We start from the raw sequence: 15,694 nt of genomic DNA, 5'->3' as shown, positions 1-15,694 counted from the left end.
CTCAACATTGAAGTAAATGGAAATTAAGAAATACCTAGAAGACTTGCTTTACATCTTTATAATAAAAGATCATACAGATTATAGTATCTCTTTGGATTATAAGTTAAAACATCACTCAAGGCTACAATTGTGGTACTTTTGTGGTACTTTTCATGTTTTAAAGAAAGAATGAGATTGTCAATTTGAAGTCAGTGAAGGGTGAAAGTTCATCCCTTAGAAGGAATCTGTATTAATTAAAAGCAACTTCAAGTGATACTTAAGAAATGGTTACTAAAAACCACAATCAGAACAAAGAAGTTTTTCCTCCAAAATGAAGAGATTACATGTACAATAACCTTTCAGATGAAGCTATTTTTTTAAGGATTGAAATAATGTCTTACACTCAAACCCAAGATTTCTCTAGCATCTTTATTTTTATGCAAGCTAGCAGTGTTCCATGCTAATGAACATTTAAGCAGTATAATCCAAGGTGTAAGGTTTCAATTTGATTTGTTAACAGATGCACTGTAAGAAAGAAACATCTCATTACCATTATCCATTATCACTTTTGATAACAAACTCAGAAAACAAGAGGACTATAAGGCAAGCTGGTATCTAATGGGGGTGATGAACTTCAAGAAAAAGTCATTATATGGAAAAGTCCTTAGAGCCAAGTAAAGGCCTCTCCTTTACTGAATTAGCACCCTTAGGATAATAAACTACATCTTCTGTTTTGTATGCAAGCATTACTGAAAAATAAGGCTGGAAATACTCAGCTCTGATAAGTGCTAATGGTAAAGAAATGCTGCCCATCTAACAAGTGGCTGTAACATCCTTATCCCTTAAAGGAGGGAGAACTGCACTGCACAGCAGAGCTCAGCCTGTTCTTTTTCCCATTTGGTGTGGGGAACTCTCAGGTCCCTTCTGCTCCAAAAATGAGACTCTGACAGCCTCCTCTCCCAGGGAAGGGCATTTCCACACCCTACACCACTGCCAGCAGGAGCTCCCCTGCAGCAGGAGCAGCGGTTCCTACAGCCTCCTCTGTTTCCAAACAGTTTCAGTGATGCTGCTGGCAACGCAGTGCTCCATCCCTGTCCTGGACTGTCCTATTTTCCCAGGGCAGCACACAGAGCTCTTCTAACCCCCTAAACCTAAGACAACTGCCAGCTACAGTAATGTTTGGCCAAGCCTGAGATACACTAAGAAACAACATTTATTCTTACCCAGGTAGTGATGCTTTGCTTTAGAGCAACAGACATCAACCAGCACCTCAGAAACTCATTAACTGCTCCCTCTGACTGCACCTCTGTCATGTTCTCTGCTAGATGCCCACCTCATTTTCCCTAGTCCATTACAAGGTGGTTGTCCCTATGTTTCAACCCTATTATTTTTCTTTCAACTCAACGACTGTTTTGTTTCCAGTCATCTCCAAAGAGACTGTGACATCTCAAAGTTTACTACAACTCCTGTAAAGACAGGCACAGAGAGGTTTGTCTTGGCCGAAGCTTCTCCATGGAGTTAACAAATCCAGGACAGGATTATGTAGTTGACACAAACTGATTTTTTCAAGGAATGGTTGGTGATTCAGCAATAATAGGCAGTTTTTCCTATTTAAAATAACCCCTGAGGGAGCTACATGGCCAAGTTTCAAAATACACACTAAACACTGCTAGCCTATAAAGCAGCACAGGATGCTTGCTTTGTGTAAGACTTCACAAGAATCAAATTTTAGAGGAAGTGAGAGGAAGAAAGAACAAGCTCTCAAAATATAAATTATCTACAATAAAAGGTTTGTCAGCACAGATGAGATGTGTCAAGGGTGTATGTGAGAATATCAAGGTAAAAGGAGAGAAAATCTCTCAGCAGAGGGGAAGGAGACGCAGCCTGAAACAAAAGGGAACAAAGTGCTCATCTAGTGACAACAGGTCTCATTCTTGCTTTGCCACGTTAAAAACAAACATCCTCAAACTGTTACCCATCATAGGAGGGCTCATGATGACCAAGAGAATCATTATAGCAAAGGACTAAACTAATTCTTTGCTGGAGAGATGGAGATCAAGACCTAACTCCCCATCATAATCACCAAAATCATGTGACGCAGAACAAAACAAGGTTCATCTTGGTTTTCATTTTGTTTCTGTACTTATTTGACCAGAACTTTATGAGATATCTAATAAAAATCATGGGTAAATCTGTTGCTTAAGCAGTTGCTTCACAAAAGAGACAGAACAACAGAGGCATAATGACGTTAATTTGCTATCAATATTCTTGTTCTGGTTAAGGAGGCAGCTCACTGAGCTGTCCTGTCTTTATTGCTCTTCCTCTCTCTCAATGAATACACTGTCACAAACACAGTGATGAGTTTCTATCAGGCACTACACCATAATAACTAGAGAAGAGCTGGCATTTTCCATCACTATCAAACTAAAAACAACTTTTAAGAGGTCCCCTGAGGAACACTGTTGCTTGGTATGTTAGTAAAGACTTTACTGTAGCTTGGGTACTTTTCCTCTTAGGAACTTTCATGAACATTCCAGTGATTTTGTTCCCATGCACTGCACCTTTCCCAGCTCCAGGAATTACATATCCATAAACAGAAAGCAGCTGTCACATGTAGCCATGGGCATCATTGGAAACAGAATGAAGAAAAGCCACAAGACCAAGTATTTACAAGTGAAGAGAAAAATTACATGAGTCAGAGTGCAGGAGACAAATACACATCAGATCCTCTCCAATCATGTTATTTCAGGAGTCTAAATGAAGTCAAGTTGGTCTCCATGCTTTAAGTGTACACTTAGATTTGGGAAATCCACCCTGTGAATTTTATGTACTACTCCATAGCTGCCAGTGATACAAAATCACAAATATGATCTCCACATTATAAAAGCAGACTTAAATTAGCAAAGAAGTTCGGCTTTCTTTCAAACAAAAAAAGAGACCAGCACATTTTACTACAGAAAAATAGTTAAAACACTGTGCAATGCCAGCTGATAACACCTGACCCCATATATTTTAAAACAGCATAATTAAACACATTTTTCAATACTCTAGAAAATTACTCTGATAAATCAAGTACCTAATTCCTGTGACACAGGTTTTGATTTAAGAATTGCTTGTAATACTGGATCCTCCCATGGTCCACCATCTCGAATGATTCGAGTCACTAATTCCAGGTTCAGATTCCTGTATTTATTTAGAAGGTTCTGACATTCCTAAGTGTAAAAAGAGAAAAAAATTAGAAAGAAAAAAAAGATGTTGTCTAAAACCAGTTAGATTATCCCAAAATAACCAGGAAACCCATGCATGGCTGAGTATTTCCTCAGTCAGTAATTTGAGCTACAAAGTCTTTCACTGACCATTCAGAAAGCCCTAAAGCAACAACTGATATTATCTACAAATACCGGTACAGAACGGCTGAAGGTCAAATTCATGGCTTCTACAGCCCTCAGAAACAGCCTTCCATTTGTACAACAATGCAAAAACCAACTTGGATTGGAGCTATTACTAGCACACACTGAGACAAGCCTTCACCTCATGGCATCCAACACAGACTTAGACATGTTGAGCTGGATTTGTGATTTCTGAGGGAAAAACTGAATTAAGCCATGAGTCACCAGCCCTCAAGCAACCATTTTTCTCCAGATCTCTACATAACAGGAATTACGTTTGCCTGTAATATCATGGAATGCTTTAGCCAGCCATTATTTTCACATGTCAAGTTCCCTCTCATCCCCATGCATTATTTGCTGTAAAAGTGTCAACAACGCCATTAATCAACAGAAAATTTTAGTAATGACAGAGTTATCTAATATTGAAACAAAAAATGCAGCAGAAGAATGACTTCCATCCACATACCTGTTTTCACTGCCAGTTAGATTACACAACTGATGCAGAAACAGTGCTGGCACATTAATTTGGAGAAGCAGTAACAGACAGGTATGAACATAAAAACAGCAAAGGAAGAGCTTTTTCTCAAACTGCAGTTCCATAAGCAGTATTAATAGAGACACAAACCTGCTTTTCATCCTTTCTTTCCCTACAAAGTTTCCTCTCATGGTGGTACAACCCTAAAAATCCATTCAGGTATTAAAAAAAACCCCAACAAATCAAACCCCACACTTACCTGGCAAAACAAGTTCTTAATCTAGGGTCATTTATCTTATAAAGTTGTACACAGACATAGAAAATTCTGTCCCAATCTACCAAAGAACAGAACAATTCAAACTATCCATGTTTATGCTGACTTGAAGACTTCATTGAGATGAAGCTTCAATTTCAAATTTATTGATTAAAACCAGAGGGGAAACATGAGATTTCATGTCATGAACTGAATGACACTAAGCTCTAAATAGACATAAACAAACAAAGTTTCTTTCACTATAATGGCACATTTCCTCCAGGTCATACAGTCACAAAAACTGTCTTGAAATCCACTAAAATAATATTAAAAGTTTATATGAAAGTAGGCAACACACCTGGATTGAACCTAAAATATCTTTCAAAGGATCTTCATAGAACTCATCCTTTCCAAAGAACAGCAGCAATTCAAAAAAACTCCTAGAAAACAGAAGTAGTGACAAGTCAAACTAAACACATTGAATCAAAAAATCAAACTACTTTAAGTCTCTTACTTTTAGCAGCACTCAAACCAAAATTAAGAGTTCTGTGAATTCTAGACCTGTGCCATGTGGAGTCCCTGAAAGGTTTTTGGTGGCCAACAATTCCTGTTCTCAGGCACTTTCTACAAACACACTTTATTTCATTTCAGCCTGTCTTGCCACAACTGAAGTCTCTCTATGAAGATGTTGGTTAAAAGGTATTAATTATATTTTCAACAAAAGGCTTTTGAAGATTATTTAGAAAGGGACAGCTTTTGCGCAAATATGCAAACAAAACTATATTCACCTTCTGTGTGGCATTCAAACACATACAACTTGAATTTTACCATCACCACCAAGTTTTTAATCAGATCAGTTCTCTGTCCAGCAAGATGAATTCAGAAGTGTTAGCCCAAAAAGAGGAGGCAGAAATGGGTGAAGAAAGGACTAACACTTTCAAGAGCTGCTTAGAGTCAAACTGATTTGTGGTCTCCATGGCTTTTATCATCTTAAAATACTGGTCTAGCATTTTATTTCTTTAAAATCCTGTTACAGAATCAGTGAGGTTGGTAAAAAGCAGCTTTCCAGATCTCCTTTCAATTCAGGTTTTTGTTTATAAAAGCCTTCTTCCAGATAATGCAGTTGAGTGAATTCAATCAAAAACTTGGCAATCGTGGATCTGCAGTGCAACTGTTACTGTTCTGCCTGAAGATTCTGAGAAATCTCATTTCTACTTGGAAAAAGTACCAGGCAGGCACTGCACTAATGAGCTGCAATTGCTGATTGAGAAAGTCAAGAGCAGCAGACAAGAACTGAGCAACTCTCAGAAGAACACGCAGGACTTAAAAAAATACTGCGCAAATTAAAGGCATTTTTTTCTACTCACCAACTTTTTCATTAAACATGTGCATTAAAATAAGTCTTAATACTCACAGACAAAATTAAGTTTTCTATAGAAATAACGGAAAAGTACCATAAAATTAGATTTCCAATAGATTATGCTGAAGTATTTTTTTTCCAACTAATGATTAACTATGCCAAAAACAGGCTTAGAGAAATAGATACAAACTTAGTATGTTCAGTGACAGAATTTCTCTCAGGGCTAAATCTGTGAATCTCAACTCAAATATGCAATGAAAAAACAATCCCTACCCAAATAAGTACATGGTTCTGAAAAAAACATTAGCTTGTTTCATGTTAAACAAAATTTTGCAGCATACTTGACTCTCAGGAAAGGTCAGCCGTGAGTCACATCATGATCTGGCAAGCAACCAAACTGGAACTTAAATAATAAGATGAAACTAATTAGAGCAAGTGATGCATGCTTGCATTTAAATTTGTTTTGACTGATTTAAAAAAAGCAGGATCTTGCAAAAAAAATCTGGAAATCAATAGTGAACAAGTGTAAACTACAATTTTCTGCTTCATCAATGCACTTGCTCACAGTCTAATAGAGGAAGCCATCAAAATATTTTTATTTCCTCATCACCAGTCTCCAGTTAAAATCACTACAGTCAGTTCCAACTTTGTTTATTTCAAAACTGTCTGCAGCACTGCATATCCACATTTATATCCATCTAGATTGATCACATCACTGCTTTGGCATCAGAAGACTGCCTAAAAACACCACTGTGGCACCATTATAAAACCCCCTGATATTAATGCAGATGCTGCTTCATTTGATATGAATAGCAAATTTATTAACTATAGGAAATAAACCAGTTGCTCCTGTTAACAGTTTATAGTCTGGTTACCAAGGAAATCTTACTCAAGGATGACAATATAGGCAGGCAGAGTTTTGCTTTCCAAGAACTAAGACCTAACATACACTGAATTTTCAAAAGAGATTCGAGCAAGGTTGCCCAGGTAACTGCAGCTACTAAGCCCTGGGATCCCTTTATATCACATCACATGCAAAACTGTGCCAGCCAGGCAGAAGAATAAATAATCTGACATCCTAGAATGAAAGCAAATCTCATGGAGTCTCAAAAATCAAAACAGACAAGGGTGACAGGAACTCAGTGACCAATTTACTTCTTGATTATCAGAAAGTATCCATCCAAAAAAATACCTGAATTTCCACCTTTTTACCTCCCAAGCTTTGCTATGTAAAAGTACATATAAACATGGTTTGAACTTGATAGGTTTTTCCCTTAAAACTAGTGAAAAAACCCACCGCAACAGATGTCACCATGTTTTGATGCAACTTTGAAAATTGTGGTCTTATAATGCCATAAATAGTCCTTTGTCAAACAGTTTCACACACACAAAACAGGAAATGTCCACAGTGAAGATTCACCAACATGTAAATACAGCATTTATTTTTCCTTATGCACTTATTACCCTGACACTTTTAGTCTTCACGTGGGAAAATTACCAATGCATCAAGAAAATGGAAATTAGAGCAAAATTTATACACAACATCCTGCAATCCTTGAAGTTGAATGTGACTTTGGGACAGTTAATTGCATGACAAGTAATTCCCAGAAGCATTTTGATGACTCAAACATAAAAATCTATACGATTTTAAAGTAATTGACTTCTTTCTTAAGACATTTATCTTAAGAAGTACTTGGCTTATTACATCACTAGAAGTACAGAAGTAAAAATTTGAGATAAATGATTTAAAATTATCTACTGGCAAAGGCTGGTCTTCAAATACTCCAAAATAAGGTTTTGATGATCACTTATTTCTTAGATTATTCATTTTGCCAGACATCCCTTATAACAAAACACTATCATAGCCAACCTGAATATTTAACAAGGATACAAAAAAGATGAAAATAAATTCTAATAAGCAATTTCTGGTTCTGTGCAGCTACACCACCTGTAAAACCCCTCTGGGGAGCTCTGAGGATCTGAAACCCTTTTGCTCTGCTATTGTAAAGGAAGGAATAACAAAAAAGAAGTACTCACAAAGCAAGGCTACTCAGTACATACTGCACGTGCTCACATTCGGCTGGGAAGGACACACAGGCAGACGTGAAGCAGCACAGCGCCGTCTGCAGCACCTGCAGCTGAGGCAGAGGGACCTGCCACCTTCCGGCATAGTCTTCAACAACCTAGGCAAAACCATGAAAATACACATTATTATCAAAGACATTCTCCTTGGTCAGAAAGAAGAAGCAGTTGACACTATACCTGCTTTAGCTTCCCACCTTCTCCCTCAGGAGCAATTTGTAACCTAAAAAATGTGACTGTTTTCTGGTTTATGACCTATATCATGAAAGGAACATCACAAGGGACCTTCAGCTATTCTTTTCAGAGGAAAAGACAGGAAATACCTTCCTTTTATGCTGTGCCACAGTAGATATTGCTCTCTGAATTTAAACACAAGCTTTTATTTTGCAAGGGGATGCAAATTAGGGAGTCTGTAACAACATCCAGACGTTCTAGTCTAAAAACTTTCCAAGAGGGGAAAGAGTAACCTGCACTCTTTCCAGCCTTTATGTCAGCAGAGTCACAAACATTCCAGCCCCTCCTCCTTATCTGATCAAATGAGTAAATTTGGCTTTATTTAGACCTAGGATGGATCTAAGCAACAGCAGCTGAGATGGACATACTTTATGTAGATTCTAAGTTTTCCAAACTTATTTTAGTAATTTGTTTGAAAAACTGTTAGCTTAATACAGCAAATATCTAAGTCAACTGAAGAGGAACTAGCAGACTTGTACATAAATACTCTTCCTCTTAAGAAGACTAAACATTTTTTAAGTTAGTCCTGCCTCACAGATCTATTAAGAGTTCCCTGGAATAGTTTTAGCCAAGTCCCTTTTATAGAAAACCACAAAAGGCTTAGAAAAACAAAGCAGACAGAAACAAAAAACATCCTTTAGAAGTGTCAACCTCCAAAAGGTCAAACAAAGGTGGAAATAAAGCATCACTTCTCACCAGAATGTTCCACAATACTTGCACCTGATGGGCACAGTATAGATATGTTCATAAATTATTTCAGGCAATGAAACAACATTTTGTGTCCTACTGTACAGCCCTAACTGCACCTCCAGGACTCATCTGAACCCAATGTAAGCTCAATTAGGAATTAATGGACAGGGAACAGCCTCTCTCCTCAAAAAATCCATCAGTCCCAGTCTGCACCAACTCCTCTGCCACACAAATACCAGAGCCAGCAGAGAAAGGAGCACAGCAGCAAAACCACCTTGGCCTGGCAGTTGGTCTGCAGCTCAAATGTACCAAAACACATTGACAGCAACAGCCCCCCCATCCCAAACTGCTCAGGAAAAACAGGAATAGCGAACTTTTCCTGAATGTAGATAACCTGAAACCATGAATTCATCAGCCACAGGAAAATGAAAAATGAAATCTAACTGGTCAAGTCTCAGAAGACTTCTGCAACAACCAGGAAAAGATGGGGGTGTGGGGAGTGTGTGGACAAAAAGCTAAACCAAGTATAAAATAATAAATTCCAAACCACACTTCACTCACATTCTATACAGAAGGAGGGGCAGGGAATAAGGTATACTTCAATGTCTGGTTTTAGGTAATCTCATGGAATAACTTTTTCTGTAATAGAAACCAAGCTCTATTTTATGCACAGAATACTCAAGATGCCATACTTTGAAAGAGGACTGCAAAGTAGAACATAAGTAAAAATTTATCAGCACATTTTGAACACCAATTTCAATGGTGTCAACCAAGGAAAAACAGAACATAATATTGCCAATGCACAGTGGCCCTGTTCAATACACGGGAGAGAAAACCAGAAGGGAAGGAACCTTTTTTATGTGAATTTCTGCAACAGGTGCTCTCAAAGTCTCTGTTAGGGTGCAATTTTTAATATCCTTATAGCATCACCCCCACTCTATCTGTACCTGCCATTGCTAATAACCATGAAGGGACTGGGCCTTTTTGTTTTCCCTCTTATTCAGAGCAGATAAAGGCTGAAGCACCTTCCTGATACCAAACCCCCAATTCAGCTCCACCTTTCTCCCACACCAACACACTGCTTCCCCTCCTTTAATAGGTTTTAGTAACTTAGAGGAAAATCCAAGACTCAAATGTGTCCCATTGAAAAAATCAAGACCAGACTCATCAAAAATTTCTGAGTGCACAGCTAAGACAGCTAACCCCAATAATGAGGAAGTAAGTAAAAACCTGGACTATAGCAGTGAAACAATAGCTTTGCTTGGAATATGATGTTTTAACTGATTAATTATACACGCATATTTTAAGTGATTAAATACGCACGTATAAAGTTATTTGGCTGTATTTCAAAGACTTAAGAGAAACAGCACTGCAAATAATTAGATTTGCAAATATACAGGGCACAAACCCCAGATGTTTTATGCAGTGCTAGGCCAGAAGTTGCTACAGCTTTTCCTATTCCTCAAAAAAACCAAAAAAAAAAAAACAAAACTACAAATCCCACCAATTTTAAAAGTTTATCATTACAAGGATTTCAAACGAAGTTACTCCCATAGCCTCTTGTGAGATTTAACAGTAAAGTCACCACAGGATTAAACCCACAGCAATTCTGTGAGTTTTTCCTCTTTATAGTTTTCAGACACAGAAAGCTTCTTGGCAAATAGAAAGGTTGTCATTCATTATAATAAACATATGTAAGGGTTGTCACATGAGAGGACAAACCCAAAAAAGGCGAGCTTAGAAAAACCAAAGTTTCCTGAAAATTAAAATCTGTAATTAAAAGCACCCACCACAATTGCCTGATCAGCAGAAATACCAGAGCAGCTCAGATACCAAAGTTCAGCTCTAGAACTTGAGTAATACTACATTTACCCTTCCTGGAAACATCACAAGAAATCATTACAGCTTTTTAACTGTCTTTTGAACCTGTTCAGTGGATGAAGAGCATTTTGTTTTGTTTCCAAATACAAACAAGCCAACCATGTCCTTAAAAATAAGGATTTTACTATCCAAAGAGACAGTAGGAAAAGCCTTACGATTTTAGGGTAATATGAAATATTACTTGACATGTAAAAGTTGAAAATGGCTTTATACTAAAATATGTAAGCAATGCCTTTACTGCAATTCACATGTGAATATTACATAAGGAGCAACTAAACATAATCACACTTGTGGCAAAAGAAAACACATCACCCAGCAACAGCATGATGCATCCTATGAGACAAGTTTCTACCCTTCTTAAAGCTAAATGCTTTCCCCCTACTCTTAATCTCCAAAATATCATCCATCTCCTCAGCCTGCAAAAGGCAAGAACAATTCCCAAGATTGGGTACCATATGCACATTACATTTAGCCAGCAAAAAAGTCACGTATGTATATAGTCTGTCACTTGCACAACAGTGAAAACTATACATTAATTCTAGAAAAGCAGTTTGGGATGACTGGAGCAGTGATTTATGGCTGAGAGATAAATATATATACTGAAAAAGTAGAAATATTCCTCCTCATCTTTTGGTTAGCACCTCGCCCCCCAAATGAAAAAGTCAACTAATGAAAGGAATTGTTTTGCTCACATATCAAAGGGAGAACTGCCAATCTTGTGAACACACAACTGCTTACATCCACATGACTGGTAACCAGTAAAATACAATTTATTAGGTGTATCAGTGAAGAAGCGCCATTACTTCTTTTCCTTATCTAAACAAAAGGACAACTTTTAGATTTTGCATTAGCTCCTGCACCAAGTGTGCCTTCTCTAGCTTGACAGAAGCCCAGGTAGCAAAGCCATCAGACAGAAGCATTACTCACTGGAGATCCTCCCTTTAGGTATAAAAACCTACAACTCCTTTCTAAACTATAATCCTGATACATTTTTCCAAAGAAAAATAACGAGCTTATTTCCATACAAAAGTTATACTTAATGAAAAGGCATGAAAACCTCGAGAAGTAGAAACACCAGGAAGTTGAAAGTGCGAAAGAGGAAAGTTTCAGAGAAGTAAAAAGATGTTACAAAGATCAAGAAAAGCCTACAATGTATAGCACAAATGTACGAATGTTTCTTTTGGAAAAAAGTAACTCCTTAATCCTACTTGTAAAACAGGGAGACCAATTCCCAGGGTAAAGCTGAAAGGACAGCAGGCACAAAAGCTGATGAGAACCACCCTGAATATGTGAATAAGAAAAGATTTTATGATGTTAATGACAAGAGCACTGAAGATTGGAAGCCTGCAGGAGTCAATCTTCAGATAAAGAGCTTGCAAATCAACTGCTATTGTGAATTCTCAGGAACTGACTGAGGAGTCAAGTGCACTTCACCCACCAGAGCCCAGTTTTGCATGACAGACCCTTATCAGTCTTCCCATCAAGCGTCAGAGGAAGGAGTGACACAACCTAACCCAGGCCAAGTACACCCTTCTGCACACACAGGTAAATCCTCACCACAACTGGAAGCTCATCTTGGCATCCAACTTGGCAGTAAAAACCACGTGCTTTTGCCACATCTATTTCATAAGGATTTCCTTTTAAACATTAATTTCCCTGAAACTCAAGCAGCACAATACTAAACTACCAATAAGTAAAGTGAACACACTGGTTTCCACCAGTCCCAATGTAAAAAACACCATGACAGGTTAATTTTTAAATTTAAATTTTTTCAAGTAGTTATGGTACTCTTTGAAATTTAATTACTGGAATGTATGCTGGGCCCTTTGCAAGCTTTCATGTAACAAGCAGTATCAACATTCAAAACTATGAGAAAGTCAAATATTACTTACAACAGCGCTCTTAAAATTTGAGCCATTAACAAGGATAAAGCATATTTGTTCAGGAAGGTAGAAAAACCCCAAAACATCAACATTACAAATTATTACACAAATAGATAAGTGGTGAAAAATTACAGATTGTGCCTTTTCAGAGAAATAAGCTTCAAGGATGTTGAAGAAATCATTTTTCACTACCAGCATTCATGTGAGCAAGACTTGTGTAGCTGAGCCCTAAAATGGTGTATGTAGATCAAATATGGATCCCAAAGGTCCAAAAATTTGATAAAATAAAGTCTGGAATAACCTAAAGGTTTGGGGAAGTTTTGCTTGCAGTTGCTTTGGTTATGTTTTGTTTTTAATATAAAAACAACTTAACCACTATAGATCTGAAGTCCAGAGTAAGAGACAAAAGCAAATACTTTCAAATTTAGGCACAAAAAGTGTGAAACGGTATTAACCCCAATGTCAGAAGAACAAACAAATAAAGTTGTATATTTTTTTACCTCCATCACCACAAAGCAAGACGAACAACAATTGAGTCACACACCCCTCCCTGCCTTTTTCTGCCTCCTAAAATAAATCCAGAAAAAACTCTTCTCTGGTGTGTTGCTATATTTTACTACTTAACTTCTTTTATAAGCCCAAGAATTGTTTTTCCACCACCTAATGTAAGCAAAGGAGGTAATCTTTCTTTCAGGAGTGGGATCATGCTGGAAGGTTGTAAGCTGATGCCACAGGAAGAACAGATCAAGGAATGTTTACCCCTCACAGCATCACCTTGTTACTTGAGACGAACTCACCTGGTGTTTATTCCAGATAGTACCAACAACATAAAATAACATCTAGTATAGTTATGCAGCCCTCAGGACAACTGCAGAAATGCTGCAAGCAACTTGTAATATTTTGATAGTATTTAAAATTATGAGAAAATATCTCCAAAAAGAAATTTCTTTTTCTAGTTAATAAAACTGTACCCACTTCCAGTGCAATGAAGGAAGCTATATCCATTTCTCAGCTCACCATTAAAATTTGTTTTTAAGCCAAATAAAGTTGGAAATTAATCCTTCCAATTACAAAAGTATTCCCCTTAAACCTCATACCAAAAAAGTCACCATCTATGCTGTTTTCACTGCCCTTCACCATGTGTATTTCTGTCTCACAGGAACCTGTCAATGGCTACAGTTCCTGAGAAACCTGAAACAATTTCAAATTCTGCATACAAACACAAGCTGATACTCTTAGGCTGAGGGAGTTTCTTCTAGGTACCACCTTTCAAATGTCTTTAACTTAAAAAGTAGTTACAGATGCGTTGTTCTTCTGTCTGCCAAAGCAGGGAACAGCAGATTTGCTTTTCCCAACATCCAAGTGGGCCTGGAACTCCACAAATAAGAAGAAAAGCCACATCAGCAAATTGAAAAAAGTAACACAGAAACAGCTGGTGAGATGCATAAGCTGGGCACTTGACTCATCTTCCAACAGTCTTTTTTCCCTTCCAGCCACAAAAAGCTTGATTTCTGCTTTGCCCATGTCATCAATCTCAAATACCATTCCAAGAAAAGATTTTATTCCATTTTGCCTTGAAAGATTCAGGCTGTAACGACTCTCTATGACCACAAACACCTACAAGACCCAGATCCCAAAACTACAAATGGGCTTCAAGATGCCACATTCCAGCTGCATCTTGTATCACTAAATTGTGATTACCCATAAATTTAAGGAAAATGCTCTCATAATCCTGACACCTCATCTTTTTTAACTGGTACTTAATCAATCCAAAACTCAAGTTGAGCTACAATACCCCAGGCCTCAAGAGAACTGAATCTGGCTGTTTACAGCAGGTTTTTTACCTTTCTAACATCACTCAAGGATGACAGATGTGCAATTCATTTCAGCAATACATTTCAAGCTCTAAGCCACTCTCTCAAAGATCAGTAGGATTTTCTGTGTACAGAAAACAGACCTACAGACTAAAAAAGGCTTTACTTACACCTCGCTTCATTTATCCTGTAGTTCTTACTTAGAGATGCTCAGACTTCATCAGCTTAACTACAAGCAATCTTAACAATATTATTTTCAGGTGACAGCAAGCTCCAGCACCATGTCTGAAGCACAGCCAAGTGTTTTGATAGGTTGTTATCCTGAAAATAACAATGTTTCTTTTGGGGAGTCCAAACTCACTGCACCATCGCTAAGCAACTATTTCTACAACTGCTGTTCCACTTAGGACACAAAACCAGGAGCACAGGAGGCAAACCAGGACCTTCAGAAGGGCCAAATGAGTATGAGGACAAGCAAAACTGTGTTAGCAGTGCAAAGTCGAGTGAGGTGGGAAGGCTCAGTCTGCTCAGCAGCCAAATACATCCTTCAGGAGATCTGGATAGAAAAGTACAAATATATATAACATGTATAGTTACAGAGTGTCAATCCCATGAGGAAAAATGAGCTCATGTGGAGCACATACAACTTCATTTGTTGTCAATCCATGAACGTCACACAGCTACAGGCTTTTCACACCAGCACACCCCTTAGGATCTTGTGTTTGTGTAGTTAAATCAGCAAAAAAACCCATTACTAAAAAGCATGTTTAAACAAAACACTGATTACTTTGAGCACATGACTGCTGTTCACACCAGGCCAAATTTACACAAAACAAGCAAAAAAAAAAAAAAAAAAAAACAAACAAAAAAAAACCCCACCAAAAACCCCTGGGGACAAACTGTTAATATATTAACTTACTCTCTTCAGGATTATTTAAACTATGCGTTGTTGAAAAGAAAGTTTAAGAGAAAAGGAGCAGAGCCCTTTACATACTCAGAACATTGGCTGCTTTTCTGGAGAGTTCATCAACTCTAAGTAGGGGAGAGGGTTTGGCAATCTCCCTACACACACAAAAAAAAATCTGCATAAATCAACACGATATATAAAATACATAAAACACTTGTGATACAACTATTTCACAGGAAAATTCTTCCTCTGCCTTGTCCTCTTCTGTTTCCTACCAATTCATACTGTTCCCTGGAATTGGCATTAGCACATGAAGCTCTCACCTTGTCTACACTTCCTCAACACAATAAATTCAACATACAGTAGGCACAGAGAGAAAAATTTAAGATAAAACCCCCAGGGTTGAGCAAAAGTAAATGTCTTTCCAACCAGCCAACATAATCAAATATGATTGTCATTCCTTACAGTTGTAGAAAATGCCCGACTTCCAAAAACATTTGCTTCTCCTTTTACTGGCTCTGCAATTTTTGAGAGATCATGAAACAGAAGAAAACATGAAAGGATAAACAGCCCCAAAAAGCAACCCATGGGCTTAGTGAGAATGCCCCCCAAGATTATTGTAAGCACATATAACAGTAAATAATATTTCAAACAGGATGTTTCACTCAACGATGAAACAGGAACAAAGCGACAACATGGCATCACACTTCTGTAGATGCCAGAAGACAACTGTAGTGGTGACGCAAG

The 15,694-nt window shown here is 37.7% G+C and overlaps 1 protein-coding gene across 1 annotated transcript in view; it reads right to left on the bottom strand.

Annotated features, from left to right (window-relative positions):
* ZNF654 (zinc finger protein 654) overlaps positions 1-15,694 on the bottom strand; it is a 30,264-nt gene that overhangs the window by 13,787 nt on the left and 783 nt on the right. Inside the window, exons 2-4 of the mRNA XM_038137350.1 lie at positions 7,494-7,639; positions 4,455-4,536; positions 3,056-3,191 (exon numbers count right to left, since the gene is read on the bottom strand). Coding sequence (XP_037993278.1) covers positions 3,056-3,191; positions 4,455-4,536; positions 7,494-7,639 — 364 coding nt within the window. The remainder of the gene's footprint in view (positions 1-3,055; positions 3,192-4,454; positions 4,537-7,493; positions 7,640-15,694) is intronic.

The sequence above is a fragment of the Motacilla alba genome, chromosome 1 (genome assembly GCF_015832195.1).
Source record: "Motacilla alba alba isolate MOTALB_02 chromosome 1, Motacilla_alba_V1.0_pri, whole genome shotgun sequence".
In the NCBI taxonomy this organism is placed as follows: Eukaryota; Metazoa; Chordata; class Aves; order Passeriformes; family Motacillidae; genus Motacilla; species Motacilla alba.
Note: the sequence above shows the minus strand (reverse complement) of the source record. Positions and strands in the feature narration are given on the sequence as shown.